General features: G+C 40.2%; 1 protein-coding gene across 1 annotated transcript; it reads right to left on the minus strand.

Annotated features, from left to right (window-relative positions):
* Positions 1 to 4,135: 4,135 nt before the first annotated feature.
* On the minus strand, positions 4,136 to 7,623 carry LOC129115969 (dual specificity testis-specific protein kinase 1-like; the record flags this gene model as incomplete). Its single annotated transcript, XM_054627116.1, has 6 exons — positions 4,136 to 4,189; positions 4,728 to 4,818; positions 5,483 to 5,565; positions 6,092 to 6,238; positions 6,809 to 6,857; positions 7,502 to 7,623. Coding segments are annotated over 6 exons (546 nt in total), but the record flags the coding sequence as incomplete, so codon positions are not given.
* Between the last annotated feature and the right edge of the window lie 6,088 nt (positions 7,624 to 13,711).

The following is a 13,711-nucleotide window of genomic DNA, read 5'->3' on the forward strand; positions in this document are numbered from 1 at the left end:
TATTTGTGACACTGTTAATGTATATGAATTGTTGAAAAATGAAATGTTTACACTCACATTCACACACACACACACACACACACACACACACACACACACACACACACACACACACACACACACACACACACACACACACACACACACACACACACACACACACACACACACACACACTCGCACACTCTCGCACACTGTTTGTTCATTGTCCGCTGTTCATTCATCACTGTTCACTGTTCATTCATCACTGTTTGTTCATTGTTTTGGTAAATTAATATAATATGAAAAATAATATGAGAACATATTAAAACATTAATTAATTTTACCTTGATGACTATTTATTTGTTTTTTTCTGTGTCTGTTACTTATTCTTTGGCTGTATAAGCAATATGGTCATTTGGGGTAACCGATTTATGTCAAGTGGGGTAACCACTATTTTTCACAAAAATCTCATATTGTACAAAAAAGTTAATATGGATGAGACTTCAGCATTCTACTACACTATAACAATGTGTTTTTAAACCATTTTTACCCAACTGGTCAAGGAATAGGCAGAAAACATTAATGTTTACAACATACTGTCCTGCTCAGTACAACAAAAAGTCCATATAATCTAAATCTAAAAATAATTATAATAAAAACTATTTCATGTGATATTTAAAAATGTATTACTTGTTTTCATGAGTACACTTACATAGAATCTAGGAGGGTGAAATATTGAATATTTGTCATTTATTTATGGTTACACCATTTGACAATATAAAGGGCCATTAGTTCTGTATTTGGTTAAAAATGGTAAAAATGTCATGTCAAATACTATGAAACCAACAGAAATGCAAATGGTGTCTACAGGTATAAACAAATTAAATTTAAGACTTTTTAAGACTTTTTAATACCACTTCTTAATGAAATTTAAGACCAAACTTACGATGGAAAAACAAATCAAAAGGGGAAATATACAGTAATCTTTCCAAGTAAACACACTGATGTCTGATAATAACCGGTTGAGTTTAAGAACATCGGCTAAATGTGTGTAATGCGAAAAGAGAACACAAAAATGTCATTAGTCCTCAATTATATTTATTATTTTCAGAGCATTTAGGTCCCATAAACAAATGCTTATAAAATCAAGTAAATAAATAAAAAATACTGTTCCTTTCGAACAAAATAATAAATACAATAACTACATAAATAAATGGCAATTTCAAGTGCTTTTGAAGTGCAAAATATAACTTAATATAACTTGTGTGAGTGTGTGTATGTGTTGTGACAGACATCCTTTGAATCAACCAAAATCAAAGATAATAATAATAAACAAAACAAATTGCGCGGTCAGATGGCATGCTTGTAACAGGCTGTGGATTTCCTATTGCAACACTAGCGTTGTCAATTACATCATTGCTAGCGGTGGAGCAGAAGCTAGTAATTGTAGGCTGCAGGCGTGCTTTTGAGTAAGCTTTGTGTTTCTGGCTCTGGACATGGGATTCCACCGCTCCGATCCCCATTGTCCCAAGTTTGAAGGTTTTTTTACACACAGTGCACCGAGCTTCATAGGCGCTACCAGGCACCGACCTTAACCAGTCATACTCGTCCTTCTCGAGCCATTTATCATTAAATTTACACTTACCCATGTTTCAGAGTCGAGTGTCTATATCGTAGTGAGGGGTCTGAATCGCGCCAAAATCTATAAACGAACAGGCTGGAGCCCTGGCTAGATGATAAACCAATAAACAGGAGCCCTGGCAGTGGCGTAATCGGGGGGGTGGGGCTACAGCTGCGCAGTAGTCTACGCTCTGACCTAACCAAAGACAACGCAGCGCACAGGCTACCGGAAAAAATATTTGACCTGGCAGAACAGATTGCCCGCATTTTCGCACTGACATGGCACACAAATATTTAAGACCAATGCAATCTGAATTTAAGACAATTTAATACTTTTTAAGGCCTTATTTTGATGAAAATTGATTTACGACTTTACTTTTTAATACCCCGCGGCCACCCTGTGTCCCAGGCTCAATGAGTTTTGGACCAAAATTTTTGAAACCTTCTCATCCATCTACGACAAAATATAGAGCCCGGTCCTCTGGCAGCCATTTTTGGTGCGGCACCAGGGGAAACTCAATTAACTATTGCTCAAAGGAAAGCAATAGCATTCTCTTCATTGTTGGCCAGGAGACTGATCTTATTTAACTGGATAAAGGCAGCACCGCCAACACACAAACATTGGGTAGAGGAGGTGATGGCACACCTAAAATTAGAACATCTTAGATTTACTTTGCAGGGCAACACTAAGAGATATTCTAAGGTCTGGCAGCCTTTTATTTCCTATTTTGAACGTGAGTTTTCATCTGCTCCAACATAATGGCAGCTTCTGAAACTAATATAGTCATTGCTACTTTTATTATAAGTAGTCATATACATTGAATGTGTTGTAACTCTGTTATGTTGTTCATTCTGTACACATGACATCTATTGCATTCTGTCCATCCTGGGAGAAGGATCCTCCTCTGTCGCTCTCCCTGTTAAAGGTTCTCCCTGTGCTGATGTGAGGGTTCCGGGACAAGGATGTCTACATGTGTACAGATTGTAAAGCCCTCTGAGGCAAATTTGGAATTTGTGATTTTGGGCTATACAAAATAAATTGAATTGAATTGAACATATAATTTGAATAACAAACCTGCTGCCTGCTTAGGTTAAAATGGTGTTGTTCATTCTAGTTATTTCCATAAGTGTTTAGCTCAGATTGTTTTATTCTCTGCTGGTAGATTTTGCCTGGTTTGCATGTGATCACAGGGCTAAAAGATAGTTTTGTGTTTTTAGTGTATATTAGGGGTCAGATTGGGATGTAGTTTGCGGTTGATAGGGCCAGGGTCCACAAGCTGCCCTACATAATCACAGCAAGGTTCCCAGTCCCGGCCCAGGGTTCCTTCTCCAGTGATGGCCCTTTAAGCAGGACCATACTCCATCTATTGCATACACATTCCGTTGATATCCGGCCTGAAAGAAGTGATACACAGCAGCTTGTGTTTAAGCCCTGAACTTTCACCTCTCTAAGCAGGCTCAGACGGTTTGCATTAAAGATGTTCGATACCAGGTCTGAGATTAAAAAACAGTCATCTTCCAGTGCCTTACCCACACAGTCCTGGGCTCATTACACAGAAAAACTGTTCACCATCAAAATGTTGCCTTTTGTGTCTTCTTTATCTATGATCCATCTCCATTATCACTAGACCAACTGCACTCCAAAAACAAGGGACAGATCAAAGTATTCAGGAAAAAAAATTGAAGACTTGTGGGAGAATCCACACCCAAGAGCTTAAAAAACATTTTACATTTAAGACAGACAAAAAAAATGTTTTACCAACTGCAATGGCACGTCTCTCTTCTCTCTCCATGCCATCCAATGTGAAGACAATGTCAGAAAAGGAGGGACGCCTCTCTGCACTCATCTGAAAACAACACCAGGACACAGATCACACATAAACAAAGAATGAGTATGTTACCATCAATAACACGTTCATTTGAAGGTAGTAACATGCTGTCAACAAAGACACAGTGGCTCAGAGAGGTCCACCTGTCCAAGGTGGTGAAGTCAGTGTAAGTGAAACACACTGCCACCTTATAGGTTATGACCAATGACACAGTGATGTGTGTGTGTGTGTGAGTACTTGCATTACAGCAGGTGACAGCAAGGCTTAAGAAGGCCGCTGGACAATCCCCAACCATGTTCTCAAATGCGCCCAAGATCGAGCCAGACCAAAAAGTCCTACACAACACACACACACACACACACACACACACACACACACACACACACACACACACACACACACACGGACACACACACACATAAAATGACACACACACACTGGTGGTCACACACACACACAGCACACACACACAGCGTTTCAGTGTAATACATTTATTACATTGAACTGAAATTGTTTCCATGGCTCTCAGTAGTTTGGAACATTGGCATAGACAATATTCCTAATAAGAAAAAAAAAAAAAAAGTAGCAACAAGTTTCTGTCTTGATGTTGGTTACACATCACTCCTTTACATCACTACACAACCCGACTAAATCACAGGCATAAGGCCACCTCTGTCCTGGGTAAGAAGTCAGGAGAAGGATTTTCAATCAGGGCGGATGATCTCACACAGGATGATGCCGTACGCAAACACATCCACCTGAGCAGAAACACTGGGAGTGCATGTTAGTTCTGACCATGCACACATAGACACACAGTGGTAATCTGAAACATCCTGGGTTGTAGAGAATTAAACCAAGTTTCTGATGTTTAAATCATCAGAAAACTCCCCGATAGAGTTTTAGATTTGTTGCCTCCAAATCTCACCAACCACTTGTTTGAGACAAAGGTTAAGGGATTTAAAGTGCTTATTTTGTTTTACCTTTTTTTGATTGCACATTACTTAGACCAAGTTCATTAGAAATAGTGAAACATATACAGTAGGAACCTAATGTCTTTATCTCTACTTCCTGTACACCAGGAAGTAAAGGGTACTGTCTTCATCAAGTTAAACTGCTCTCTGCATGACTGTAACAGGGACCTTGTTTGTTTATAAGAGGATGTATTTTTGATTTTGGGTATGACTATGGGTGTGTTTTATTATTAAATATTCAACTTATATTCAAGAGGATGAATGTGTTATGCTTTAATAGTGTTTTGTAGTTCAGTGGGTGTTTGTGTGAGCTGTGCAGCTTTACCTTCTCGTTGTACAGCTCCCCTCTCAGAACTTCAGGGGCCATCCAGTAGGGGGAGCCAACGATGGCCAGAGGCTGCTTCCCCCCACCATCACTGCAGAGAAAGCAAGGTGCTCTTTCAGAGTCACTGCACTAGTCGGAATTGGCTGTGAGCTTGTGCTATATTCTTATCTGTAATATTATGAATATTCCAGCCACTGCTCTGCAACACGTCTTTGTTAAGGTGGTAGTGTTAAGTTTAGTTAACACTGTCATGCTTTGTGGTTGAATTTCTTCATATTATATTGATTCTTTTCCATCCCTGTTCCTACTGGGAACAAAATCTTAGCAACACTTTTGTACCAGGAATCACCAACTAATGAAAGAATGTAGTCATTTCTGGAGTCGGATGAAGACCTGGTTCATCACAAGGAGTCATTCATCAGCATATAATGCACAAGAGACGCACTGAGATGGGTTCAGCATAGATAAACTCTGATAATAACTGATTTAAACTGGCTCCTCAATGGATACAGATGTGTTTGAAATAAATCAGCTGTCAGTTCCAAACACTGTAAACTAAAATAATCATTCTTAGTCATCTTTTGCACAGTCTCTGGCAGCTGTGGTTGCACATAAAGCTAGGCTCACAGACTAGCTGAGAATGACATCAGAAGGACATCAGGCTGTACTGGTGACTACAATTCTTTCATGAAGGGTTTGTTGTTTGACTGCAGCAGACACAAAGACATCAAGATTCTGGATTTCCCTTCACTGACCTGTAATCAGGGATCTTCTCTGCCAGGCCGAAGTCTCCCACCACAGCAGTGAACATGCCGTTATCACAGCGAACCAGACAGTTCTGCACAGGAAAAGACAAATTAGCCTTTAATCAATTCAAATTGAGTACAAAGACACATCTCTAGTCTAGCCATGCAGACACTGTTGGTTTTATTTGTCCAAGTTGTAATGAAATAACTCATGTGCACCAACTCTGTTCTGAACTGTTCAGGCTACAGTTGGAAGCTGTAAACTTCCAGTTTCACATGCAGCATTATCCAAAACATTATCATTACCAGCACAAATAGTCACATTTCATTGAACAGAACTCTGCTCCCTCCTCGCTGCCGTGGCTACAGACACTTTCAGATGGGAAACACTTATCGGTTTGTTTTCTGTCACTCATTTGCTTCGAGCCTTCCTTTTCCTCTTTGTTTCAACAGGCGACAGGATGGAAGACATTCACAAAACAGGATACAGGAAACTGTTCCCTCTTGAACTTCAGAATTCAATGAAGCGCATTGTCTCTTGGAAAAAAGAGTTTTGTAGATAGATTCCCATCCATAATCAATGACCCATACAATGCATCGTAGTCCTGTCTGCTGTACCTTGGAGGTGAGGTCTCTGTGGAATATGCCTTTGTTGTGCAGGTACTGCAGCCCTCGGGCGATATCCAGGGACAGACCAATCCTGACGCACCATGACAGGTACAGGTCACTGTCCAACAGCTGCTCCAGGTTGCCTCCATTTATATACTACAGAGAGAAACGGCAACATGTCAGAGGGATGCCCAGTCAGCACACACGCACATGACAACACAGTTTTGAATGTTGAATATTAACATATGATGTATGTCACTGTAATGTGAGCATAATTCCTGAAGCGCTACATGGTTCATGATGAGATGCTCCTATTCTAGTCTGAACAGGCTTACTGTTGAAACCATTGAGGCGCATAGTTTTCAGTTTTAACCAGTTAACACCGGCACAGTAAACAGAGACCTTTGGTGGAGGGGGCAGCTATGTTCAGCTATACCTCAGTGGTAACCATAGTAACCACTGCAGACACAAAGAACCGCAGTGTAAACTACCTGGTAAACCATCATTGAAAACAGACTCCCTAGGAGCTGCATTTAGTTATTTCCACATTCAATTATTTTGCCATGTGGTATTTCAGTTATTGTATTTTAATTATAATGGATACGATAAAAAAAAAATGGAAATGGGAGATGGAGACTCAAAGTGAGAAAAAGAAAAAACATGAGCATTTTCAACACAATTCAAAAAGCTTCAGAAATCTGACTATATTAAAGAAGATGGTTTTACCTCAGTCAGAGCGTGGAGTTGACCTTCATGCACACAAACCCCAAGAAACCTGAGGAGACGGGAAGAAATATGATTTTTTATTTAAATGCTGTTAGCCATATTCTAAAATGTCCACGTTCCATGAAAGTAGGAGTTCCTTGCTTAAATACTGTATATGTCTGAAGGAGGAGGAGCACACTTTTCTCTTATGGAATCATCAGCAACAGTTGACTTGAACACAGGCGTTCACACTGAGGATATCAATACTGTCACGTACAGGATTTATTCTATTGTGCCTCAACTTGTGTTCAATTTGAAATTCACAATTTGCCAAAATCTTTGTTTGAATTTTCCAATGGAGATGTTTACTGTATTCCTCTGTAGAGAAGTAGCATAACTCTTGGACTGAAGCTGCTTGCCAAGGTTCAGAATCTTCAAGTTGATTTCATTCATAGTGAAAAGATAGAAAATGAAAGCTTGTGATTTTTTTTTTAAAAATGTTGCTAAGCACGTTGCCTTTATAGATGGAATAGAATTAAAGATCCTGTGGAGATTTAAAATTTGAAGCTGTGTCATAATAATTCAACTTAATGTTAACCTTAATGTTGATATGGCACACTGAAAAACAAGAAAATGTAAAAATACCAACTCATATCACAAAGGTTACTGATCTAAGCGCACCTAGCAACAGGCTTAGATAATGATATTACCTACCTGAGTATGTTCGGCTGGCAAAGCCTGTTCATGAGCTGCACTTCCCGTAGCATGTTAGCTTTGTTGCTAGCCAGAGTGTTCATCTTCAGTGCCATCACCTGCCCTGTGATCCGATGCTGCACCTGGAAAACAACCAGAGAAGGTTGATGGGAGATTGAGGTGTGGTGCTTTCTATCATCACTTTTACATTTCAAACAAAGGTCCTCTGTCTGAGTTAAATTCAATTCAATTCAATTCAGTTTATTTTGTATAGCCCAAAATCACAAATTCGCCTCAGAGGACTTTACAATCTGTACACGTGACATCCTCTGCCCCGAAACCCTCACGTCGGCACAGGAAAAACTCTCCTAAAAAACCTTTTAACAGGAAGAAAAAAGGAAGAAACCTATGGGAGAGCGACAGAGGAGGGATCCTTCTCCCAGGATGGACAGAATGCAATAGATGTCATGTGTACAGAATGAACGACATAACAGAGATACAACACATTCAATGTATATGACTTAAATGATTCATATAATCACAGCAGTAAGCAGAGTAACAAAGGAAACATTAAGAATACTTATAATAGCAGCAATAACTATAGTCAAATTTAAATAATGATATAGGGAATAGTATTAGTAATGTAACTAATGATAATAATCGAAGTAGCAGTGGGTCAGCAGGGTCACAGCAGGAGACACGACCACGGTCCATGGACCACAACGGTTCGTGGAAAGCTGTGAGGCGAGAAAGCAAAAGGGTTTCAGGGTGGAAGCAAAGCTAATATGCTTAATGGTACAGGGAATAGTAATAGTAATGTGACTAATAATAATAATGGTAGTAGCAGTTGGTGTCAGCAGGGCCATAGCAGGAGGCACAACTACAGTCCAGGTACAGCCATGATTTATGGAAACCTGCGAGGCGAGAAAGCACAAAGACTCCAGGGTAGAAGCAAAGTCAATTTTACAGGTCTCAGTGCTAGAGAGCCTGTGTGCAGATGATGTGTGCCTGTGAAAACAGGAATAAATGAAGAAGCAGGCAGTTCTGTGGCGTCTTCATTGAGAGTTTTCCCGGGCTATCTTTATTACATATTTCTTTCAAGTGCATTGTCTTACACAAAATCACATAAATGTACAACAACTTAAATAAGCAACATTCACACATTCATATATTCACTAGCCCACTTAATCACTCCATCCAGTTAATTTAGCTGGGACAACTGGGCATAAAACCCTCTCTAACCGTTCCACAACAGCAAAACTGGACCCACAGCTACTGTGGTGTAGGTGACGACACGGATCTTTAACAATGGCGGCGCCGCTCTAACAATACGACGAACGAGCGCTAACACAGGCTAACAAACAGGCACAACACTAATATACATCTTTCGGTCACATTTAACCAACATACTCAGTGTGACACAACTCATTGAACATACAGATTTATATCACTTAATTATTTACAAATATTATGATGTGCAGGAGCCAGAAAACCCAGGGGAATGTACTGCTATTCTATCATTTAGCTAAGCTAACGTTAGCATCCGACAGTCAGTCTTAATACCGAACTCACGTTGCCTCTAAACAAATACATGAAACACAAATTTTAACAATTGTTCTATAAACATTTGTCTCTATTTAAATCGTGTTTATTTTGTATTTACATAAATTACTAACCTGTGAAAACAGGAATAAATGAAGAAGCAGGCAGTTCTGTGGCGTCTTCATTGGTAGTTTTCCGGGCTATGGGAAGACGTTGCGCGCGCACATACTAAACCACAGCGCTGCACTGCCACCTATTGGCCATAGGGTGAAATATACTTCTGAGGAAGTTAGTATAATAGATTATTCTATTTCATTGAATATTTTAACTAACAGTACATTACATCATATATTAATCAAATAAACAAAAATGTGACCATACATCAATAAGCGTAATAGTACAGGGAATAACATAAATATGAATATGTAAGGCAGCTGACATTTGAAATGACCTCATTGATGCATTTTGACCAGCCAAAACTCCACAAACATGAAAATAAAACCAATTGTTCCTTTTGATATTGTATCATTAAAAAAATGATTGTGATGACAAAATCATGATAGTCCGTGGAAGTAAATAAGTGATAATACTGGATTTGTTTACAGGTTCAATAAGTCATATTAGTTACAGCACTGATATAGGGTTAGTATGTCGTGTTTGTAGCTTTTGTTGTCAATGTTAGCGCAGCAGGCTAACAGTAACATTAGTTAAGTTGTAGGTCAGCTGTTGATTTCTTCTGATTACTTGCCAAGTCTGGAAACAACAGGCTCATTTTCACTGGTCAAAGGTTGGACCTTTACTCTGTACAGCACAGAGCCACAGTGTCCCAGTACATGACCATGTGACCACTGGTCCATTACTGAGACCTGTCCCAGCAGCAGACAGGAGGCACGCACACACCAAGGCAGCAGGCAGGGTTCAGCAGTAATAGTAGACCTAATGAACTGGTTCTGGGGATGGGTCCAACAGCAATAAGAGCAATGTGAGGTGAATGACAAAATGACCTATATCTCTCTTTTGTAACGTCCGCTTAGAAATTCGACCTGCTGGGGCCTTGAACACATTTGGAATTTTCCGATTTTACTGTTTTTAGTAGTCTAAGTTTCCCTTTTGGATATCTGTGTCTGGCAGTTTCTTCTGATAAATAAATGTCCATCTTTGAAAAAACACTGCATAATAAATAATTAGCTTTATTAAAGCACTAGACAAGGAATCCTGTGGACAAAGTATATTTGTGTACCAGATATATACATTGGTAATATTTTATGTAGTCTTTCTTATTATTTTTTTTCACAGTCTTGTCCTTCAACATTTTAACAACAAATGAAACTTTCAATTGTCAAACAGCATAGGTCTAATTCATGGCACAATTCAAAGTGGATCAAATAACAATTTTTCTCTCACCATTGACGACCGTACATATTTTTTCCTAAATAAGGTCCACTTGTGGTCATCCGGGCTGCACAGGCTAGCACTGTCGCCTCCCAGGCTGGACGGCCTTCTGTGTGGAGTTTGCATGTTCTCCCAGTGTCAGCGTGGGTTCTCTTCAGGTTCTCCGGCTTCCTCCCAGAGTCCAAAGACATGCAGCTTAGGTTAATTGATGACTCTAAAATTGCCCCTAGTTCTGGATGTGAGCGTGAATGGTTGTCTGTCTCTATGTGTCAGCCCTGTGATAGTCTGGCGACCTGTCCAGGGTGTACCCTGCCTTTGCCCAATGACAGCTGGGATTGGCTCCAGCCCCCCATGATGAATGAATATGGTCAACCGGAGGAGGCAGGGCTTCGCCTCTTTAAGTCTGTGTAAGGGTGTGTGCGCGCATGTGCATGTGTTTCTGCTCGTCACACTGGCTCTCTGTTTAGACCTTCAAACATGTGCAATAAGCAGGTAGTTTATAAAACCACAATGACTAACCAAAGAGACACTATACTATTTCTAGTAAATATAGTGGATGTATTTTGATATTTGATCATGTGGGAAAGGAAGAAGGGGATTAAAACTACGGGAGCCCGTAAGTGGAGGAAAGTCAAAAACATGTGTTGGAGGATCTTTTAAATCATATATAATTGATCATTTATGTTGTTTAAAAACATGTGTTGGCACACGGAGAAAATAGATTATAAACCAAAACTACCGATGACGATCAAGAGCAGGCCGCGGAACTTTCACATCGTTGTACATCCTGTGTGAACACCTGATATATAGTTGATGGGGTTTATTGAAAGACAGATATGGTAAATGGTAAATGGACTGTACTTGTATGGCGCTTTTCTAGTCTCCCGACCACTCAAAGTGCTTTTATACTACATGTTCATTCACCCATTCATACACTGATGGCAGGGGATACCATGAAAGGTAGTGACTTGCCCATCAGGATTCTTAACTGTGACCTTTAAACTCTTGGTTGAACAGGTAATTATTACTTTGAAAAAGGTTTGTTCTTAATATCACATGTTTATTACTAGTTCAGTTTAGAATATGAACACATACATCATTACATAACTTGTGAAAAGAATGCTTTGATGACAAACTGTGTTGTTGCTTAAAATGTTAATGATGAGCAAACATGTTATAATTTGAAAAGTTATCTTACACACTGAATACATATTTAGGCCATATTTAAAAAATCCTAAAAAAAGATGTCAATATGAGAATATGCTTGAGTCTATAGCTCTACTTCGATAAACACAATTAGCTTCTTCATCATTCACTGCGCTAATCAAAAAAGGAGAATAGTGATTATATTTCTGTGGAGGGTTTCTGTGTAGTTGAACTGCCTGAGACATCAAGAGAACCAACTCCCAATTGCACTTCCTAATTTTTTTATTCCTGAAACTAACTTTTGGCCACCCTCCAATACCAGTTCACCAGCTGCTACCAGAGGATATAATGGATTAAACCCCTCTGCTTCCTCCCTTGCCTCCTTTTCATGTTTGGACTTCAACTTTTTTCTTTCTTCCTTCAGTTCTCTCTCATGTTGTTCTTTCATCTTATTCATCTTGTTTGCCATCTCCTTTTCTCTCTCCTTTCTATCTCTCTCTCTTTCCATTTCTCTCTCTCCCTTCTCCCTCTTTCTCTCCTCACTCATCTGCTCCCTCTCCCTCTTACTTTCCTCCTCTCTCTCTCTCCTCTCCCTCTTACTTTCCTCCTCTCTCTCTCTCCTCTCCCTCTCTCTCTCAGCCTGGAGTCGTTCATACATTTTCTTCATCTCTTTATCATGTTTTTCCTGTAGTTTCCTCTCCAGTTCCTCTTTCTCTTTGCGTATTTGCTCTTCTTTCTCTTTCAGGATGCGTTGTTTCTCCTCTTCAATCGTCCTCTCTGCCTCTTGGAACATCTGGTTGGTGTAGTGCAGGGGTCGGCAACCTGCGGCTCCAGAGCCGCATGCGGCTCTTTAGCACCCCCTTGTGGCTCCCTGGAGCTTTGCAAAAATGTGTGAAAATGGAAAAAGACGTTTTTTTTTATTGTTGGTTTTTTTAATATGGTTTCTTAAGGGGTAAACATGACAAACATTTGTATGCTGTAAAAATTTACGTAGTTGTAAATATATTTAAAATACCTAATTTCAGAATGGCGCGCAATAGCAAAGTTACGTCCTAGCCTGCGACACAGCAAGTAAACAAACGGGTGTGAGTTAAAGCTAGGGTGGGTCATTTCTTTACTGTAATATTTGGCAAAACTGTCCTAATAGCCAGTCAGCTATATGTAGGTGAAGTGCTCTGAGAATATCTGCTCATAACTTTGCTCTCCCCTGCCTCTGTGGGCCGCACCCAAAAATTGCCACCGCTCATGTACACTTTGACCAATCAGAGCGAGGCTCCGATTCTCCGTTCTTATTGGCTGTGGGACTGTCCGGTCACCTTGGCAACGACGTTGGTGCGTCCCTGCGTGTTTCGTCTTCCTATCAATGTAACTGAATTCACATGAACGCGCATAACTGACGTTCGGTGGGAGGAGCTACAGCAGGTAGCGTGGCAGGGAGAGGCCAGAGAGCACGCGACGGAATCTCAACGGCTGTTTTCGCCCACCCTAGCTTTAAGGGCCATGGATTTAAAAGGAAAAAAGAGGAAGATTGCCGATGAAAACAGAGGATTTAAGGAAGAATGGACTGAACTGTATGCGTTCATTGCCAATGCTGAAGGGTTGCCGGCATGTTTGATTTGCAATGAGAAGTTGTCGAATAACAAGAAGAGCAATTTGGAGCGACATTTCCAGCTAAAGCACGCTAAATTTGCTGCCGATCACCCAGTTGGAACTGAGAGGAAAAGTGCAATTGCAGTGCTGGTGGAGAAATTTGAGGGCCGAAAAAACAGTTTCAAGAAGTGGATTGCATCTCCAAACTCTACTACTGCTGCGAGTTTTGTTGCAGCCCGGGAGATAGTAAAGCGTGGAAAACCATTCACAGATGGCGAGTACATGAAGGATTCATTCATTAAAATGTCAGAGCACCTATTTTCGGACTTCAAAAACAAAACCGAGATCATTCAGAAAATTAAAGACATGCCTCTCTCCGCAAAAACAGTGAAGGAGAGGGCAATTAAAATGGCAAACAATATCACCGATCAGCAAATCAAGGACATCAATTCAGCTCCAGCTTTCTCAATTGCCTGTGATGAGTCGTGTGACGTGACGGATATCGAACAGACAGCTCTGCTATGCAGGTACATGAACTCTGATGGGCCGCAAGAAGAAATG

The sequence above is a fragment of the Anoplopoma fimbria genome, unplaced genomic scaffold (assembly GCF_027596085.1).
Source record: "Anoplopoma fimbria isolate UVic2021 breed Golden Eagle Sablefish unplaced genomic scaffold, Afim_UVic_2022 Un_contig_7825_pilon_pilon, whole genome shotgun sequence".
NCBI classification, from domain to species: Eukaryota; Metazoa; Chordata; class Actinopteri; order Perciformes; family Anoplopomatidae; genus Anoplopoma; species Anoplopoma fimbria.